This window comes from Eptatretus burgeri, chromosome 15 (genome assembly GCF_056783735.1).
Source record: "Eptatretus burgeri isolate ZD-2024b chromosome 15, Ebu_testis_v1, whole genome shotgun sequence".
In the NCBI taxonomy this organism is placed as follows: Eukaryota; Metazoa; Chordata; class Myxini; order Myxiniformes; family Myxinidae; genus Eptatretus; species Eptatretus burgeri.
The window spans coordinates 36,845,431-36,867,863 of NC_140975.1; the positions used below are offsets into that span (position 1 = coordinate 36,845,431).

The 22,433-nt window shown below is 42.9% G+C and overlaps 1 protein-coding gene across 5 annotated transcripts in view; it reads left to right on the forward strand.

Annotated features, from left to right (window-relative positions):
- LOC147011936 (ATP-dependent RNA helicase with zinc finger domain-like) overlaps window positions 1–22,433 on the forward strand; it is a 310,053-nt gene that overhangs the window by 53,346 nt on the left and 234,274 nt on the right. For all 5 annotated transcript variants that reach the window (XM_085857677.1, XM_085857678.1, XM_085857680.1 and 2 more), the window contains exon 9: window positions 18,342–18,528. In XM_085857677.1, coding sequence (XP_085713803.1) covers window positions 18,342–18,528 — 187 coding nt within the window. The remainder of the gene's footprint in view (window positions 1–18,341; window positions 18,529–22,433) is intronic.

The window sequence follows — 22,433 nt, forward strand, 5'->3', positions numbered from 1 at the left end:
TTTTAGCCCGGCCGACATGAAACACGGCCCTCTGTCTGAATGTATGTACGAAGGTTTCCCAAACATAGCGAAGAGGTCAGAGAGACATCTCACGACAGTGCCCGAGGTCATATCCGAGCACGGAAATGCGAAAGGGAACCTTGAATATTCATCAACAACGGTGAATATGTATCTGTTGTCTGTCTCGGTCGGCAGGGGCCCTTTGAAGTTGATGTTTAGTCTCTCGAAGGGGGAAGTGGCCTTGATCAGTCTGCCAGATGCCGCGCCAAAGAATCTGGGTTTTAGTTCAGCACAAACAGGGCATGAAGCATTCATTTGTTTAATATCTTCAACAGAATAGGGAAGATTTTGTCTGCGCACGAAATGTGCCATCCTGGTTACCCCTGGGTGGCAGAGAGACACGTGTAGGTCTTGCAAAGCCTGACTGATTGTTGCTGAACTGTAGACCCGAGAGAAGGTATCTGCAGCAGGGTTTTCCTTCCCGGGCCGGTAAACAATGTCGTAACTGTAGCAAGCTAGGTCTATCCGCCATCTCATAATTTTTTCATTCTTAATTTTTCCGTTATTTTTCCCATCAAACATGAATGCCACGGATCGTTGGTCCGTAACGAGCGTGAAGTGGTTTCCCAGTAAATAATGTCTCCATTTCCGCAGTGCTTCGACGATGGCGTACGCTTCCTTCTCTATTGCTGAGTGTCTCTGCTCGCTTCTAGAGAGAGTTCTCGAGAAGAACGCGACCGGCCGCCCAGACTGATTAAGTGTAGCAGCTATGGCGTGATCTGAAGCGTCGGTTTCCACCACGAAGGGCACCGAGCTGTCGATCGATAAAACCACGGACTTACTGATATCATCCTTGAGGTTGTGGAAAGCTCTTACAACAGCGGCATCTGGTGGAAAGTTTTTGCAATGCACTAGGGGATGTATTTTCTCGGAGTATTGCGAAATCCATCTCGCATAGTAAGCGAACATCCCGATCACCCGGCGCATTGTCTGCAAGTCCTGAGGTGGTGGAAGCTCACGGAGCGGGCGCAATCGTTCAGGATCAGGCTTAATTGTGCCGTCGGCTATCGTGTAGCCGAGAAGGTCAATTGACCTTGCCGAGAATACGCATTTCTCGTAGTTGAGAGTCAGATTATATTTTCTAGCAATGCTCAAGAATCTGTCTAGATTCCTATCATGTTCCCCCTGATCCCTACCGCACACTGTGACATTATCCACGTAAACAAAAGTGTCTTTGAGGTTTTCATCTGAGATGATGTCGTCCATAACCCGTTGGAAGCAAGCTACCCCATTCGTGACACCGAAAGGTATTCTCCTGAATTGGTAGAGGCGCCTCCCTGCCTGGAATGCGGTGTAAGGTTTGTCTTCCTCTCGGATGGGAATTTGATGATAGGCGCTTCGCAAGTCGATGGTACTGAATACCTTATAATTGGCCACGCGTTCGACCATCTCATCTATGCGCGGCAAAGGGTAGGCATCGAGTTGGGTAAAGCGATTGACCGTTTGGGAATAATCGACAACCATTCGTTTCTTATGGTTCTGACTGCTGGTTACTAACACCTGTGCGCGCCATGGCGAATCGCTCGGTTCTATAATTCCTTCTTCCAGTAATCGCTTGGTTTCTGAAGTGATGAAATTCATGTCAGCAGTGGTATATCGCCGCGATTTAATCGCTATCGGTTTGCAGACCGGCGACAAGTTAGCGAACAGCTGGGGGGACGTCACCTCCGCGGTGGTCAACGCATTTAAAATTAGACGAGGTTTGCTTCCTCCAAAGGGTATTTCGACGCTCGTGTGCTGCTTGAGGACATTATGACCCAGAATTACGTCTGCGCACAAATCACGAAGCACCAGTACCCTTACATCCCGATGCGTGTACCCTTTTACGTCCAATTCAACATTGCAGTACCCTCGTACGCGGGATTGTAGTGAGGTGGCGGCCATGCATACCGTATTGTCAGTCGGGTGGATTATCCATTTCCTGCCCTTCACTAGCGAGCTGTTGACGAAACTTTCAGAGCTACCGGTATCAATCAGTGCCTCAGCCATATGCCCGTTAATTCGTACGTTGATGATAGCCTTGGATAGATTCCCCGGGGAGGCTGCAGTTAATTTATTTTGCGAGTAGAGAGCCGCAGAAGTGGGTTTATTTCTCCTTAGAGTAGATTTACATACCCTGGCATAATGCCCTTTCTTGTCGCAATTCATGCATGTGGCATCTCTGGCGGGACATTTTTGACGAGGGTGCCTTTTGTACCCACAAAAGAAGCATTTACCAACCGGAGCAGTTGCTGAGGAGTTTGACGTGGCCTGGGTATCCGGCTCCTCGGGTGTTTCTCCATCCCCTATGTCTGGCTGTGTCTGTGCCAGTGGGGTTCCTTGGGTTCCCATCGTAGCAGCGTTCATTAGCAGCATCGGTGTCCCAAATGACTCAGATTGCTGCTGAGCCGTATCCATCGCTCGTGCCTGATCGACTACCTTGTCAAGAGTGGGTTGCGCTTTCTCTAGTAAGCGTTGCCGTATGTGGGCTGATCTGAGTCCTTGGATGAATGCCTCCCGTGTGGCTTCCTTTCGGTGTTCCTCGGCGCTTACGGCCCGGAAGCTGCAGTCTTTTCCCAGCTGATTCAGAGCTTGCAGGAACTGATCGATTGTCTCCCCGGCTGCTTGCTTGCATGTGTTGAGAAGATGTATGTATACCTCGTTCTTGGGCTTCACGTAGAGAGCTTGCAGCACGTCGATCGCTGCTTCGTAAGTGTCGCACTCCGAGAAGAGCCTGTACACGCTGGGCGAGACATGATTCACGAGAGCGGCAAATTTGTTGGCTCCCTCCTCGATGATGGTCAGATAGTGTGAGAAGGAACAGAACCAATGCGACCATTTCATTTCTGCGTCAGTCGCGTTTGGGTCTGCGTCGAACCTCTCTGGTTTGTAGATCTTGTCCATCGTTGGTTGAGAGAGCCGAGAAAACCAAATGGAATAAATTGAAATGAGAGCGAGAGAAGAACCTTCAGAGTTTAGGCTTTATTCCATTTGATTGGAGCCGCTTCTGTGGGCACACCGGGGAATACAGGTTCAGCTAGGAGTACATAAGCAGTAACGTATACATGTGCGATTAATCATTGCAGACTAAATCCGCGTAAGCACGGAGTTCGATATAATCTCCATTCTCACCAGTCAATGAGCACCTTCAGTTAACGAGCATCAAGTGAACATCCGATGTAAATGGCAATGCCCCGGGGACAACCACTCGTGCCGCGGAGACCTCCCCTTATACGCGAGACGCACAACATGTGATCCCGCGTCATGTCCCTCAATTCACCACAATGTTGAAGACACGAGATGAAATCAAGTCGATGGCAATACAATATAATTATGTAAATCATTGAAACATGACAAAATTCACAATTCCACTCGGGGCAATCACATCTGCCTGACGAAGGTTTTGAAATGAAAATGAAAATTCCCATTAAACTCAGAAACTACATCCATTATAAACTTACTATACATGTTGAGAAAAATCAAGCGTATTAAAGTTAGAACTCGACAATGTCGTCATCATCCTCATCATTGTTACATGGAGTGTTTGTGCAGCCAGAGCCCCTGCAGTTTCCACAAGCTGGAGTGCACTCAATGTTGTGCTTCTTGCATGTGCATCTCATGGTGCTACATTCAGCCTGGCAGTTGCACCCAATGACACGTAACATCTTTTCAGGAGCTGGACCTATTGATGTCTGAAGTGGCACAAAATCATCGTCACACTTCTGCCAACCCCTGTCTGTCGGAAGAAGTTCATCTGCACATCCCTTCCATTCTTGGACTTGCAGATACACACGCAGGCTGTAATACTTTGCTGCTTCTGATGTTGGTGGTAACGTCTGTGGTGCACGTGAGAGGAGCTCCAAGTCACCTTGTCCCAGTACCGCTGATACCGGAGGGTGTCCAGGGTGTCAGTTGACTTTCCGTTGTAGATTATCACCAATGTTTTTTCTCCTGCATCTGCCACATCACATACGGAAGCTGGATATGTATCAAAAACCTTGGCCTGCTCACGGAATGTGTTGTTTGCTTTGAACTTTTTGAGGGAAGCTCCCTTTCCAATCCTATGAAGACGAGATGTCGTGTCGCACCCAAGAACTGCATGTAGAAACAGTATGTGCTTGCATATGTCTGTACCAATCATTTTCTTTGTGGCCTTGATGTTCCAAATGCGAGGCTTCTTCGTGTTCTTCTATGGCTCGGGACAAAAGAAGAGGTCATGGGATTCTAAGCTTGCACGGTAGCATAGGAGGACGAGGAGGTCTGTGTCATCACCAACTAACACAGTGTTGGTGACAGTAGCAGACTGCACGGCCTTCGGTACAATCAGGAGATCAGCATCCCCTGAGGCATGGTGTGTCTCACAGTTCTTCTTCTGAAGCTCTTCACTCAACATAAAAATGAATCGCTGTCTATTCTGCCTATTGGCAAGAAACTGTTCCTTCTTCATTGTGAGATGCATGTCAGCAGTAAATGTCACAGTAGTGCCAGCATTCTCTTTATACCATCTCTGGTGTGTCATGTCCTTCGTGTTGGTACTCTCATAACCATCAAACACGACTATGGCATCTCCGTACTTCTTCGTTACATAATCAGTGTGCTGGTGGCATATGTCTCTGTATGTTGATCCATGAGACCATGGAATGCTTGAACAAGTGCCCTGCCATCCAAAACATAGTTGCCCATCATTGGGGATATCGGCTGGGACATCGGATCCAAGAAGATCCCAGATGGCATCAGCAAAGACTGGCTTGTGTGCTTCTCGGAGCTGACGAGAGGAATAAAAGAGGGCTGGTGGATAGCTTCACAGTTCATATTTGAAGGCCGACTCCAGTTCTTCTGCTGTCTGTGCAACAGTGATCAGTCTCTGGAAGAGGAGTTGTGGGTCAACCTGGACTTGCTCTCCATCAATCTTGACAGATGACTTCATGCCGAGGGTGACAACTTGGTCTTTCCTCTTAAATGTGTACTCGGCAGGTGTTTTCCCATCTATAGATTTCAATATTTTGGCTCCTACAGCATGTGCTGTATCGACGTTGACGGTGGGGTGAATGAACTCCAGTGGCAATGTTCCTCAGACGTGGATCACTACTGAACGGATTCCGTTCCTGTAAATACTGAAGAGCTGATAGTGTGTCCTTCCAGTCACGAGATTGTCTTGCCTTGTTCATGTCCTTCTGCTCTCCAGTGTTGTAGTTCACACCTGTGAGCTCCTGCATTGCCTAGTTTATTTCTGCACAGGCAGGCATTGATAGTAGCCATACCAGCTGTTGTTGCTCTGTCATTCCTCGCCCTCGTGTGAGCCCCCCCCCCGCTGGTCTTCAAACTTCTCATCAGAACTTGTTCGATGATCAGGTCAGATGAAAGACCTGCCCACAGGCGATCATTTCGTCGAACCACATGGAACCCCTCATCAAAATGTTGTTGGACATTGGGATGTTGAGTTTTGAGGTTGGACATCTGCTGCAGATACACCCTCGCAGATTTGGCATACAGGTTGTGGCCCGAGGCTGCCAGGTAAGGCAGCATTTCCTGGATGGCCTGTAGATGTAGTGCCCAGTTCCCAGTGCGCTCTGCCTGGATGTATTTGTGTAGAATGTCAAACATGTCCATATACTGAACCCAGAGCGCTGAAGTTCGAGAAGATATCTTTGCAGACTCGGCATGCTTCTGAAGGTGGTCTTTGATTCGTTTCAAGACGTCAGACTTGCATACTTCTTCCACAGACTGGGGTTGGCAGAAGTGTGACGAGGGTTTTGTGCCACTTCAGACATCAATAGCTCCAGCTCCTGAAAAGATGTTGTGTGTCATTCGGTGCAATTGCCAGGCTGAATGTAGCACCATGAGATGCACATACAAGAAGCACAACATTGAGTGCACTCCAGCTTGTGGAAACTGCAGGGGCTGCACAAACACTCCATGTGACAATGATGAGGATGATGACGACATTGTCGAGTTCTAACTTTAATACGCTTGATTTTTCTCAACATGTTTTGTAAGTTTATCATGGATGTAGTTTCTGAGTTTAATGCGAATTTTCATTTTCATTTCAAAACCTTCGTCAGGCAGATGTGATTGCCCCAAGTGGAATTGTGAATTTTGTCATGTTTCAATGATTTACATAATTATATTGTATTGCCATAGACTTGATTTCAACTCGTGTCTTCAACGTTTCTTTTTTTTTGTCTAGGAGCCACATCAGTATCAGGTAAATATATTTTTTTTCGGGACAAAAAATTGACATTTTTGGACAAAAAAACTATAATTTTTTTATTTTAGCCTCAATACATTTCACTTTTTTATAATTATTCTTGTATATCAATATACTGACCATAACTAGAAACAATTAGAATGCAGAAAAACATATATTTACATGTTAAAATATCAATCTTTACAATTTTCTCATTTTCCCCAAAGCCGGGTGGTGGCCATATTGGATTTCCATGATTTCAGGACTTTCCTCCCGGAGGATCCCTTAGGACTTTTTTCTGTCACTGAGGACATATCCAGGAATCAAAATCTGTTGTTTGCTTTTGTTGCAATTTGTGGGAGGTTGACCAAATATTTCTGCTAAAATGCCTGTACTATTATTGGTGGAAGCACCTTTGACAGCAATTACAGCTGTGAGTCTGTTGTGATAGGTCTCTACCAACTTTACACACCTTGATTGGGCAATATTTGCCCATTCTTCTGCACAAAACTGTTCAAGCTCAGTCAAGTTGTTTGGGGAGCGTTGATGGACAGCAATCATCGTCATGCCACAGATTTTCGATTGGATTTAGGTCAGGGCTCTGACTGGGCCACTCAAGCACTTTTATATTTTTGTTCCTTAGCCATTCCAGTGAGCTTTGGATGTTTGCATTGGGTCATTGTCATGCTGTAAGGTGAACTTCTGTCCCGGTTTCAGCTTTCTTGCAGAAGGCAGCAGGTTTTCCTCTTGGATATTTCTGTATTTTGCTCCATGCATTTTCCCTTCTATCCTGGCAAGTACCCCAGTCCCTGCTGATGAGAAACATCCCCATTACATGATGCTCTCACAGTCATGCTTCACAGTAGGGATGGTGTTGTTTGGGTGATGTGCTGTGTTGGGGTTGCGCCAAACATAACGTTTTGCATTTCGGCCAAAAAGTTCCATCTTGGTTTCATCAGACTACAAAACTTCTTGCCACATGGCTTCAGAATCTCCAGAGTGTTTTTTTTTGCATACCTCAAATGGGACTCAAGGTGGGCTTTTTTGAGTAATGGCTTCCTTCTTGCCACCCTACCGTACAGGACAGGCTTGTGGAGTGCTTGGGATATTGATGTCATATGCACATAGTGAGCAGTCTTTGCCATAAAGGCATGTAGCTCTTTCAAAGTTGCTAATGGCCTCTTGGTGGTCTCTCTTATCACTCTATTCCTCGCTTGGTCATCCAGTTTGGAGGGACGGCCTAATCTAGGCAGGGTCTTGGTGGTACCATACGCCTTCCACTTCTTAATGATTGTCTTGACTGTGCTCCAAGGGATATTCAAGGCCTTTGAAATATTTATATCCATCCCTTGATCTGTGCCCTTCCACAACTTTATCCCAGAGGTCTTTTGAAAGCTCCTTGGGTCTCATGATTGAGTCTTTGCTGTGAAATGTACTACCCAGCAGAGGAAACCTACAGGAACAGCTGATTATCCTCGCTGAAGGAGAGGGTATTGCATTTGGGTCCATTTGTTTGTTCTTCCCCACAAAACTTTCGTGTTTTTCTCCGCAACCGCTTCTCAGATTGAAACGAAATTTTCACCATTGGTGCCACTGCTCATGTAGAATGTTTTAATCATAGTTATAACATCATAAGTCACATGGTGTGGTAGCCATGTTGGAAACACGGAAAAACTTTGGACCTCTGTATCTCTGAAACCTCACTAAGGAAAAAATTGAAACTTGGCACAAAGCAAGTACTACTCATGGGGAATAAGTGTGATTTTTTTGTGATGTCATCGGTGCCTTTGTTATGATGTCATAATTGCATATGTAGAATGCTACATCTGTTCAGTATGAAAAATTTTGAGGGTCACCAAGAGATAAAACGGTCCACAGAAAAAAAAAATTGATGACGTCATCGGTCACATGATTAGGAAGCCATATTGTTAAGAAAAATTCAAAACCTACAAAAATCTTCTCTGAAGTGGCTGAACAGATCAAGGCGAAACTTTACACGTATGACAGCCTATCTATGAGGAACAAATGGTTCACATATATGATGTCATCGGTCACAAGGTTTGGCAGCCATATTGGATTTACCCTAAAACCTATAAAAAAATCTTCTTCTCCAGAACGGCTGGACAGATTGAGGGGAAACTTCACACAAATGTTCCCCAATGCATGTTTGTATAAGTTTGTTGAGGAATAAATGATAGGCCACATGGTTTGGCAGCCATATTGGATTGAAGAAAAATGTTAAATAATGTTTTCTCTGGAACCGCTTCATCAATCAACGTGAAACTTCACAATTTTGATCTAGTACTGATGAGAAATACAGGTTTTAAATTTCAATTTGATTGGACACATGGTCTGGCAGCCAGAATTATTTAATTTTTTTGATCTGGGTTATTTTGTTTTATTTAATGTTTGGGATAAAGCTCTCTTGGCTGTGCTTTGTTGGGTTTGAGGGTAGAGAAGTAGCAGCTGAAATGTGAATCGTATCCAGGTTCTCCCTGATGACTTCATCTCTGCTTTTCGCTTGTTTGGGTTCCTTCTGATTACTTTGCTTGTTTGCTTTTTTGTGTTTGCTTGTTTGTGCAAATATTCTCCAATCAAGGTGTGCAAAGTTGGTAGAGACCTATCCCACAGACTCACAGCTGTAATTGTTGTCAAAGGTGATTCCACCAAGTATTAACTCGGGGGGGGGGGGGGTGGACACTAATCCAACCACGATATTCCAGTTTTGTGTTTTTAATGAATTTTCTGAAATTTGTAGAATTTGTTTTTCACTTGGAAGTTGTACGTTATGATGTGGATATAAAAGTGGAAAAAGTCTGATTTAATGCAATTAAATTCCAGGCTATAAGGCAACAAAAGTTGAAAAATTTGAAATGGGGTGTCGACTTTCCATACGCACTGTATATACACTACTGAATTGCTGTACGGAATGAGTTGAATACTGGTGGTTTTTCTCGGGGAAAGGATGGGGCGAGGGCTGTTTGGGAGAATGGAATGGGTGTAAGGGGGGGGGGGGTTAGAGGGTCTAACAAATTAATAGTCCTTGGTGTTTAGGGTTGAGGGAGTCGCCCAATAAATACAGCATAGACATCATGAAAGTGGGGAAATTAACCCATCAATAAGGGTGGCGGGTGGATTCTTTGTTCATCTTTATATAATTTGAGGGGTGTGTGTGTGTGTGTGTGCGTGCGTGCGTGCGTGCGTGCGTGCGTGCGTGCGTGCACGCGCCTTCTTTGCACTCTATAACCACTGCACGGAACATGTAGTCCATGAGCTGGAGGGCCATTTCTGGCCAATTGGTACCATCTTGAGGGACCAAGGTTTGTTGTGATTTTCTGTTAGGTTGATGTATCTGGAACACAAAAATGCATGATGGACATCTGAGTTGAGTAGCTCAAGCATTTTACGCAGCTTTATGTGCAGGAGGGGTATATCCACAAAATACGATAATTTTATCACGTTTATGATTTGGTGGTGTCATTACTCAAATGTAATACACTTTATTTGAAAGGAAATTTAAATCACATCCATATCACAAATCATGCATTTTACTTCCAAACTGCAAAATTAAAAGGATACTAAGTTTTATTAATTAATCTGACATAGTTTCAAAGATGCTACATGTTCACTTCAATAGCAGAAGTAAACGTATATGTTGTGAAGTTCTTGAACAATTTTGAACAGAATGTGCCACAGAGTTATCTTTAATCCCACAGTGTTGAATAAAGAAAATAGCTATTCGACATAATCATTGAACAGAAACAGGCAATGACAATTTGATAGATATGCATTAAGAGTATCAATTGTCAAGATCACTGTCGTCATCATCCTCATGATCCACGCTGCCGTTCGACTGTTCATCTTGGACCTTCATGTTCGCACGCTCCTGGAGAACACAAACGGCTGTGCAGCTTAGGCCATTGACCATGCATGTGCATGATGGCAGCCTTCACTCCCGTTTACACTTGCAGGATAAAAATTCCAGAACAACATCAGGAGCTGGGGCACCAGACATCCACTCAATGGCAAGTCTACCATCGTCATCCGATACCCATCCATTACAGTCAAGTGGACTGGGTACACGTGGAGTAACTTCAAGACTGTGGTGCCAATTGGCTGCTTGGTAACATGCTCTGGTAGCATGAAGCTTCAAACAATCCTGACAAGGAGGGAGTTGTCCTGACTGGATATCACCATTCTTAGCACAGAACAACTGAAACCGCATCTTGTTAACTTGTGTGATTTCAGTTTGAGACATGTACAGCTTGCAAGTGAATTCCTCAAGCACATGGAAGAGATCATCCTGTCGTGTCCAGTCTTTCCCCAAGTCACTGAAAGCTGTCTGAAACCTTGGATTGTTGATGAGCAGTTTGAGTCCTGTCACCTTTCCACGGCCACTGAAAGCGCTTACTGTGTCGCAGCCTGTGTAGGAATGCAATCCCAATAAAGCTTTACAGATGTTTCTGCCGAGAGCACTCGCAACTTTTGTTATGTCAACAAGTTTGGTGCGGGTTGATGATCCACATCGGATGAACAGATTACAGTCTATGTCATCATGAAGAGCCAGACATAGCATCATGACGTCTGTGTGTTCTGAAGCTACTATCACAGAATGGAAACTTGACGATGCATGCTTACAGTGTAGTAGCAAGCGTGTGTCTGCTTCCTCGTGAGATGAACGGAGCTCGTCAACTTCAACTACAGCCTCACGGGTGATCTTGGTGCAGATATCCTCACATGTGACATAAAGGACCTTGTCTTTTAGTCTTATTCTGTCGGGCTCTGTTCCCCATTGCTCTGTGACGAATTTGATCAGCTTCATCTTGCTGATGTCACAAGACAGAAGACGCCTCCATTGGTGTATTCGGTGACCGGGTGCTATGTTTGTGAAGCGGATACCTCCATCAATCGACTTCAGGGTCCTTTCTGCATATTTTATCGACATCTGTTTGTAGACATCGAATACTACATCAACCCTGTTGCTACTTGCTGATGTATTCAGCACAGCTGAAAGAAGCATATCAGCCACTTCATCAAAAGTGAGATTCTCCCCTTTCAGCTTCTGTACAATACTCATGCCATCAATGATACACGCTGAGGGGTGTTGGACGTTTTCCACAGCAGAGACTTTACTTTCAAGCTTTCTGGCAAGGGCTGCTTTGTTGGTTTTGTTCATAGTACCATCACAGTTGGCCAAGGACGAAGGAAGGGGGCCTAGGGGGTGTTTCAGTACATCATTCATGTTCAACTTTCTGCTGGAAGCTACGAGTATCATCTGTCCAAACAGTATATTGTCACTTTTGAGGACTTGCTCCTTGTTAGGTAGTTTTCTGCTGATCCTTTTGTGGGCATTATCAAATGTCTTCAACTGCATCTTTGGCAATCTGTCAAAGAATGGTTTTTCTCGTCCTTCAATACGCTGTATTTGATAATCTGTACAGTATATGCTACATCCCCTTTCTTGTGAGCACTCAAAAGATCATTGGCAACTTCTGGGGACACACTAGCACCGGTTGAGATGCTTATCAGCTCTGAAGGATTTTGACTGAATGGGTTTGTCCAGGTGTCTTCCATCAGATAAACCAAACTGTCAACATCAGTCTCATCCTTGCACATTCTTGAAGCTGACAAATCTGTGTGAACCATTCTTTTGCTGCAGTTATCATCAATCATCAGCTTCAATTGTTTAAGACAGGTACTTCTATATTCTGCTGTGACATAGTACCTGCTAACAGCAGCAGGCTTCAAGCCGAATCCCTTTGTGCCTCCGGCTGTCTGTGTGTCCTTGTTGACTGTTTCTTCAATGGTTTGGTCAACAGGAAGTCTACCAAATGTATTGGTTGCACCTAATTGTACTGAGAAACCTCCTTCTTGCATGTGCTGATGAACCTCTGGGTGCATATCGGAGAGCCTGGTCATTTGGCAGTAATAGACTGGGAGATACTTGGCATAGTTCAGCCTGTCATATGCAAAGCACCAAGGAATGATACTTCAGATAGCAGCCAAATGTAGAACCCAGTTTTCTTCCCTCGATGCTCGGATAAAGGCCAGGAGAATATCGAACATGTCAACATATGACATCCAGAACTCGGCAAGATGTCCACCTGCGCTCCGAAGGTAATCGAGGTACTCTTAGAATCGCTGAACGATTACACTGGGCAGCATTTGAATTTTTTTTTTCAGAGGTCGAGGTTTTCTCAACGGTTCTTATATGTTTTTTGCATTCTGAATTCAGAAATGTATCTAATTCCACTCAATCAGGTCAAGTTTTTATGCTATCTCAATTTTTCAGGAAAAAAAAAAATCAAAATTTTTGTTTTTTTAATTAGCATTTTAAAAATTCAAAATCAGACTTACATTGACAGAAAATGTACAAACTATACATATAATGACACACAAGTACACTTAATGTGAAAGAAAGTACCTTCTCAATTACTTTCATTTCAATTTCAGAAAAATATAGATAAATCGTTGTTTCTGGCAACACCCAACTTCAGTCGCTCCAGCAGTCGCTGTTTTCCTTCGTCTTTTTAATGTTGAATTTCACATTAACGGTACTTGTGCGTCATTTTATCTATAGTTTGTACATTTTCTGTCAATGTAAGTCTGATTTTGAATTTTAAAAAATGCTAATTAAAAAAAGTAAAATTTTGATTATTTTTTTCCTTAAAATTGAGAGAGCATAAAAACTTGACCTGATTGAGCGAAATGAGATACATTTCTAAATTCAGCATGCAAAAAGCATTTAAGAACCGTTGAGAAAACCTAGACGTCTGAAATGACGCAGACCAGTGTTATTGAACATGACAGTTCTTGCACAGCAGCTTCAAATTCTTCCTTTGATACATCATCATGGAGAGTCTTCAAAATCTCCGTCGTCTTGGCATGATGCTTCAGGTCCTGCATATGATGTTCTGTTCGCCACTAGACAAATCCCCGCCATGCCAATTGGAGAAGAGCCTCATACACTAGCTTGGATAAACGAATGCCACGGTTGTATTTGCACCCTTCAAGCATGCCGGTGATGGAACCTTCTGCTGTGATCCCAGATTCCACTGCAATATCACGCAGGCCAGCTGAACCTTACCTCTTCCATATGATCGACAAGAAGTTGCATAGGGTATGGAATGCTCCCATTCTCAAGACAATCTTCTCATACTGGTCGTGTTTCCATGCAATTTCTGCAACCTTTGCATACAGTGCTTGCTCAAAGACAATTGAAACTTCCTTTAGATCAAGGGCTTTCATTATTTTCAGCACTTGATTGAGAATTTCATATGCTGTAGAGTACTGAGGGGCAGGAGCATTAATGGTCAGAAGATAGCCAATGGTATCTTGTGTTACAGTGAAATTATCACGAATGAGCATATTGAATCCCGTCCAAGAGCTGATTGTTTGGTTGGTGGTGTCCACTTGACGTGCTAGGAACCACATGAGATTCTTTATCTGTGCCTCCTTCAGTAGTGGACCAAAGTCCATTTCCAGTGATTCATCATGGGTGGGCCCACACGTTCACCAGCAATGTATACATGTAGCTCCAAGGTCACTGGTACAATGGTGCGTTTCTTTTTCACCTGCAAAGTACAAATATTATATTGTTCACCAAATATAATATGATATAGTATTGGTACATAATTTGAGATGGCAGATCATTTTATATTAGATCATACTTGCTGATCTTGTTTGGGCTTGGTTAAAGGAGGAACATATGCCACTTCAGGCTGCACAATGATGCCGTTGACTCGGTGGGATGTATCACCCCCACTTAATGTTTCCTCAAGCCGGTCAATGTTGTCGAAGGCGATGGTCATGGGCACACACGGGTATGTCTTTGTAGGTAGTACAACTCCCACCTCGGGTTCCATGGGTAGTTTGTTCATACACAAAGCTGTATCCATCTCCTCCAATTTGGAATAGGACATGCCATGGCCTAGCCGGTTTAATGTTTTCATCAGTTCCACATTACCAGTGAGAGACTTTATCGCCCATGGTAAGAGGATGTGCTTTGCTGGAATAACTCGACCACCAGTACAGTCACAGCGTACACACAATCTTGTTCCAGTGGGTTGATAATATGCTGGGATTTGGCCGGAAGCTCTTCTGTTTCTGTCTCCAAGACCGAGCAGCACAGACAGAAATATAAGAATTCTTTCTGGAAGCTTCACATAATCCAAATTTAGTTCATCGGGTGATGGAGGCCATGGCTTAGCTTCCAACTTACGGATCTCACTACGTATGTGAGTAGCAGCTGACTTGAGTGCCTTTTCTTGTTTATCCTTGGAAGCCACACAAGAAAGTTTCTCCTTCATCTGCATATTTTCATTCACAAGTTGATCAAAAGATAGATTGTCTGGATAGACCAGAACTCTGCCATTTTCAGCTTGTATGAAGTGCAAAGATTCAGCGAATTCACCTTCAAGCTTCCACCTGATATGCTTCTTTGTGGATGACTGTATATTTTCGTTTGGAAAACCAAGAGTTCTCAAATTATTCAGGAGAACGTCTGTGAGTGCAGTGAGTTTCACAACTTGTGGCTGATTGAATAACGTCTCTCTTACTTGATCGAAGAGCATCTGATATGCCTGTTGTTCTCTTTAATGGTACCTGGTCTCAGCGGTGTCAGGTTCAGCAGCCTTCGTGTCACGTATGTAAGTTCTTGTATAGACCTTATAACAAGACTTGTGATACCTGGCTTTAGCTGCAACAAGTTCCCTGGACGTAATGGCAAGAATTTTATCATGAAGTTTCTTCAGTGCAACACTTCTCACGGTTTCATCTGAGCAAAGTTCCAGTGATAGGCTTAGTGGTTCATGAGTCTTGCTTCCCAGGATGTACTTATTTTTCTTGTCGCAGAATATGCAGACGTCATCCAGGACACGTGAGGATGTTGATGGTAATTCTCGAGCACGTGTAGATGTCCTTGGTTTAGGTGTTGTTGACTGGTCGACCTGTTGCTGCCTAAATCTGTCAAGTGTCTTCTTGTGTGTGAAGTTGGAGCGACATTTCCTGTGATACACTAGTTTATCTTCAAATTCCTCCTCCGAAAGGTCCATGATAGCTTCAAAGTGTTGGAGCTTTGCTGCATCAAGCAAAGTTCTGCGTGACTCAGCATCCTTTGGTTTAGAGAGTTCGGATGATGGAGATGTCTTTGTGCAGATGATACAGCGTTTAGTGTCATGGTTTAGTGTGGTCTCTTTGGGTGCAGCCATCGACTTTTTGCTGCACACTCAGTTGTTAATCTGAAAATACAGGTAATACAATAATTACCTTCACAAATAGCCATTTGCTAAAACTAAACTATGAATCTTGATGAACGTTCATCACCCTGTTTCAAAATGAAACTTAAATATTCTTATCTATCTAAACTCCTTGAACTGGAAAAAAATAATAATACCCATGATGCTGATCCACGGACACACGATTGATGACAAAACCTGAAATCACTTAAGTACAGTTGTTGATGTTGTCGGGTCCGAAAAGCAAACTGTGGCGGTGAGATTCAAACACGGGGTCTGGCGAACAGTTAGTTGTCCAACGCTCTACCTGATAGTCAAATTTATTAACATGCAAATAAATACATTTTTTCAACTTACAATAACCTTCCATATCGAATAAGAAATTGTTCAATGTAATGATTTGCACGTACGAACTGAGGCCAGAATATCGATGATAAACGTTAATAGCTTATGGCCTAAAGGCCCAGTCACACCTTGACATTTTAGCCAGCTTATGCCGATTTTTTTTGAAAATTTGTCTAAAACGCTGGTACACGTCGAATACGTTATGGATAAGTTTTGATAACATTGAGAGCACGCTGAAAAACACTGCCATACGTCGTTGTACGCTGGCTTTAAACGTTGTACTTTTCGGTTGTCCTCAAATTTTCCATGCTTGAAATTTTAAGACTTATGCCAGCGTATGACTCACACGTTCCGCATAACGCTGGCCATAAGTTGTAGGCACGTCACGCGATCGTTGACACACGTCGACACACGTTACTTGTGAGTTACTCACAAGTCGAAACACGTCGAGGTAATGTTTAGCATACCCGAAACTTATTTCTAACCTATGAGTAACGTGTTGTACTCACGTTACGCGATCGGTGACACACATCGACACACGTTACTTGTAAGGTGCTCACAAGTCGAAACGCATCAAGGTAATGGTTAGCGTCAGTGTTCCAGACTCCCTGGTTTTATTTTTTTTTCTTCCTTCCTTCGGTATGATGGTGATGTTGACACTTTGATTTCTAGTGCGGTTATAATACAATATAATTAATAGGCTGCCGCTCAACGATTTAAATCATAACCGCACTGTACACTGAACACCGTCATACCAAAGAAAAAAAATAAAACTGGGAGTCTGGAACACTGACGCTAACCATTACCTTGACGTGTTTCGACTTATGAGTACCTTTCAAGTAACGTGTGTCGATGTGTCAACGATGGCATATCGTGCGTACAACTTATTCCCATCGCATGCGGAGCGTGTGTCATACGGCAAGTACGTCGTAAAATTTTCAACATGTTTAAAATTACAAGACGTACTCCATTTAATACGACGTATGATAGCGTACTTTAGCGTTCTATTCACGCATACCAAACTTACCCATACCATACTCTTGGTGCGCCAGCGTTTTAGACGCATTTTTCAGAGGTTGGCATATGCTGGCAAGATCGCCAAGGTGTGACTGCGATGTTGACACTTCCATTTCTGCGGCGGTTATGATTTGAATCGTTGTGCGGCAGCCTTTTCATAACCTACGCCACGTCATCGTCGGCGATGCGTGCAGCGCGCTATGCTTAAGTTAGACTATCGTTGGGCATAGGTTGTGAAGGCCGACAACAGGTTCAGCATTCGATGGCATAAGTTATCTATAACACAACGAAACGTTCAATGTCCGTTACTAATATGTTGTGCATAAGACCAACTCGTTACGAATACGTCCGAATCTTTAAAAAAATAAAATCAAAAGTTCAACGTAAGCCAGCATTTTACATACATTTTAATACGTTGCCATTGCTGGCTAAAACGTCAAGGTGTGACTGGGCCTTAAGCGTCGATACACAAAAGCGCTCTTTACACCTTCAGGGGTTTTAACATTAAAACGCTATAACTTGTCCAATAATTATCACAGAAATCTGCCAGACGTCTTGAAATAATATTTAGATATCACTCTATATCGAATAAATAACATTGGCTATATCCATCTACTAGAATGTTATGATTTATGAACAGGTATACTTTTAATGACCGTTTTTGCTCTCAAATTTGCCTTGCGTGATTATTTAGCGAAGCATGTTATTGCCTATAAAATGCTTATCATTTAACCTATAGTCACATATATACCAATGGATAGGAATTTAAGTCCGCTTTCAAATGGTATGTGGGAATACGCTATATGATGTGGAAGAATTAGGATACGTGGCACAAACTGACCACACACCCTTAAATCTTGTCCGCAAAAGCGCTGTCCAAGCGAATAATGGTCTAAAACAGAGAATTGGAGACAATTAACTTGAGGTACTCTACTGAAAGGTCCATCATGCTGTTTTGTTATCTACATTTGTGTCTTCAATCAGTCATATCACTTTTTCTGGTCCCTCAAGATGGTATCAATTTCCATCTCAGCTCATGGACTAATGTTGAAAACTTATTTTTCATGGGAAGGTTTTCGGTGGTGAAATATATTTCACTCGTCATTGTAATTACCAAGACACCTTGGTAGTCAGTGTTTTTGACATTTTATTTTTTGCAACTGGTACATTGAGGAACAAAAAAGAAGATGTGTGGCATGCATGTTTGTTTTGCATTGAATATATATGAATTACAGAGTTTGTCTCATTTTTAGCTTAATTTTGTATATTAGCTGATGGGACAGGCTTCAACTTGAAATGATTAACAGATGATCTCGCAGGCATGGCTACACAGCTCCTTCCCACCCCAGGCTGATCCAACAACACAAAGACTCACAAGTGGAGATTTCCATTATACTTATACACCACCGGGGGTCACCACCTTTTACCATGGACTTGATAATGGTTTATGTTATGTTACCTCTGATGTCGTGCCTTTTCCAAAGGGGATGAATCGACTACAATTTTTTTCCCTCCAGATGAGCTGTGGAACATGGAGAAAGCCGATGAGGATCATTTGAAGAAGTTGTATCAGGTGCCTGATGACTTGAGATCACAGCTGGATGGATTGGCAGTGGCAGGCCCACTGAGTCTAAATTCTTACCGTGAACGTTTCCACTTTTTGCTCTTTATGGAAGAAATTGCACAGTACAGGGAAGTTGGCAGGTAAGGAACCTATGTCACTTCTCATTTAAATTTTTTTTTATAATATTATATATCCCCCTGGCCCTGCCCTGCACCTCACCCTCCACTCCCTCCATACAACTTCTTCCTAGGTTCTTCTTGAAGCTCTTTGCCTTTCACTCTTGGTTTAAACTATTCGTTTCTATTATAGTCTTGTCTTTTCATCCTGTCTTCATATTTTAAATGCTGATCACTGGTATGTGCAGTCCCACTGTCTCGTCTCCACAGGCCTGGTGTGAGTTTGATCTTGAGTTGAATGTACTTTGTTATTTATTATACTTTTCAAGACTTTCTTTGAAACTCGTTCAAAACTTCGATCCCAAATGCACTTGGGATGGCTTGCATAACCTTCACATGCAGTAATTGTTGATAAAGCAAAATAAAAAACCCCAAAAACAAGCATTGAGTAGTGGTGTAGTGAAAATGTATTGAAACTATCACACCTCTAGATAATTTGTTTCACCCTAAATTATTCAAGAGAATTTGTGCTCTTGGCTACTTTTTCCAAGAACAGTGACATTTCTGGTTGGTTCTTCAACATGTAAACCCGCAGCACGACCAGACGATTGCCTCCACTAATTCACTCGATTAAAATAATAAAACAGTAGGGACTAAATCAATCGAATGTCGCTGACCTGTTAGCCTGCTATGTTCAGCAGAAATCACAATGGTGCACTCAATTGCTGTTGTGTCTTATGCCATATCATAACTGTGGGAGGGCTGTGATTATGGAGTTTTTGATGCACCTAACGTCGCATAGCTCAACACAGCAAGTTACCTTTTCTCTTTAGTGATGTTTTCAGTGTTTTTATTGCACAGTTTGAAATGGCACTAACTCTTTCTGCCACATCCACTCTGCTTTGCAGTTTGTTTCACAGGTGGACAGTCACTCGCCCCTGAAAATATTTGGCTGTTTTTTTTTTTCGTATACAAAGTCGAGGCTTATGGAATAACTAGCATACAGAATGGATCAGGAGGCAACAGAACAAAAGCAACAGTAAAAGAGAATGGGGAAATGCCAACAGCAGGGTTGAAGGATAAAATAGAGGGAGACTTGGACAAACTATGGATGTGGGGAGGAATAAGGGATAGGGGAGGACACATGGCACGGACAAGGTGGATACAGAAGCAAACTTGCTCAGCTTGATGCCATTGACACCAAGGTCTTCAAGATTATTGGAATCTTCCATGATCAAGCTGAATCTATGAGTCTATCACTGCACAATCTCAGACAGGTCGGTTGTCTCCCTGTCGTCTTCCACCTCCTTTCTGGTCTTGCACCCTCTGCTTTTTCCGTGCTTTTTCCCCCACCAGGTTTCTCCAGGGTACACACGGTCCACCATAAACCCCCTTCTGGTGAAACTACCTAAATCCGGGATCACTGCTCACCTCCACTCATTCCTCTTTTTTTCCCTCATTCTCTCTAATGTTATTCTTCCCTCCAAGTCTTCAAAACAGCTGTTCACCACCATATCAGATCATGCCCCATCCAAAACCATGACCTTTCCTAACCCCGTTAACCTCCCACCCCTACTCCCAAGCCGACCTCTTTCCAAATTTCGAGTTTTTCCTTCCAAAGATATTTTTCTATTTGTACATAGTCGAGGCTCATGGAAGAGTTAGTGCTTGTACAATGAACGGATCGGGACAGAATAAGATAAAAGGAACAGTAGAGAGAGGAGGGAAACATCAACATCAGAGCCAAAGGCCAAGACAGAGGGAGGCGAACAAACAATGGGCGTGGGGAGGTATGGGAGACTGGAGAGGATGAATGGGTGGGCAAGATAGATACAGAAGGGAATTCTCAGGAGGGAAAAACTGAAAATTTTGAAGGAGGGATTGGGGATGGAAAATATGATTATAAAATATCACAATTTTGGATTGAGGACAAGGTATAAAGGTTTATACAAGGTATAAGCAGAAAGCATGAGTCACCCACCTCCTATCAGGATATACAAAAACTCATGTCAGAACAGCTTTACACACAAAGGCACAACAAAATATGTGGAGTAATCCACTGGCACATCTGCAAAAGTCTCAACGTCCCATTTCCAGAGTATTTCTGCGAACATGAACCAAAAGCAATCACTGAAAACATGGAAGTGCCGCTCACGTACGACCTATTGATCCCATCGAGCGTGAACATCGAAAACAAAGCATTACGACTAGATATAATACTTTGGCACAAAAAAAGAGAGAAGAAGACATTGCTACGTGAGGTGTTAATATTCGTGATTTTGGACGAACTGCTACAGAAATCAAAAAAATGACCACATATTAAGATCTCAAAAATGAAGTGAAAAGACCCAGGAAGTTGAAGAGATCCAAAATTGTATCAGTGATCATTGAAGCAACAGGAAAGATAAAGAAAAACCTCACTGAGATATTGAAAACCATACCCGGGAATATTACTACAAACGAACTACAATTGGAGGCAGTTGGGGGCTCAGTGACGATCGTGAAAAGAGCCATCCGAACAAAACTTTGAGAACAACAAAGTTGAAAGGCTTGGTCCATGAACAGTGATCCCTTACCGAAGTAGATGTGGAATCTTTGAGCGCTGATGGGACTTCGTTACATCTCCTTAAACCAGCAAATGGAGATACCCACCCACCAACACACACACACACACACACACACACACACACACACACACACACACACACACACACACACACACACACACACACACACACACACACACACACACACACACACACACACACACGCACACTTTGATAATATATATATATATATATATATATATATATATATTTACTCATATATATATATACATATATATCTATACAAGCCGGTAGGCGACGAGGGATTCGCAAGGATCAAAGCTCTGGATACGATGCTTTTCATTCTGACCGATCCACTGACGAAGATTCATTGCCAAGACGTATTGGTTCACATACAATTGTTCCTCTGCCTGGCAAGATTTTTCCTATTGTGTATTTTGCCAACTGGCACTCATAAAAAATCACGGTAAATGGACACCCTATTTTTGAAGGACTACCATATGAAAAATAATCGGTTTGCTGGTTTGTGCTGTGGAGCCTCGCGTTGCAGACACACACACACACACACACACACACACACACACACACACACACACACACACACACACACACACACACACACACACACACACACACACACACACACACACACACGGAAAACCCGATAAACTTCTCTCAATGCTCTTGCTTGACCACACCTCCTGAGCCACACAATATTTTTCATAAGCCACGCCCACTTTCCTATGCCACTCCCACTTTAAATAATAAATAATTGGAGGTGGGGTGTGGGTCGTGGAATCGTTTTCAGTAAATAAATAAATAATTGGAGGTGGTGTGTGGGTCGTGGAATCGTTTTCGGTAAATAAATAAATAATTGAAGGTGGTGTGTGGATCATGGAATCGTTTACGGAAAATAAATAATTGGAGGCGGAGTGTGGGTCGTGGAATCGTTTTCGGTAAATAAATAAATAATTGGAGGTGGTGTGTGGGTCGTGGAATCGTTTTCGTTAAATAAATTAATAATTGAAGGTGGTGTGTGGATCGTGGAATAGTTTACGGAAAATAAATAAATAATTGGAGGTGGTGTGTGGATCGTGGAATCGTTTTGGGAAAATAAATAAATAATTGGAGGTGATGTGTGGATGGGGAATTGTTTTCAGTAAATAAATAAATAATTGGAGGTGCTTTGTGGATGGGGAATCGTTTTCGGTAAATAAATAAATAATTGGAGGTGGTGTGTGGGTCGTGGAATTGTTTTCGGTAAATAAATAAATAATTGAAGGTGCTGTGTGGATCGTGGAATCGTTTACGGAAAATAAATAAATAATTGGAGGCGGAGTGTGGGTTGTGAAATCGTTTTCG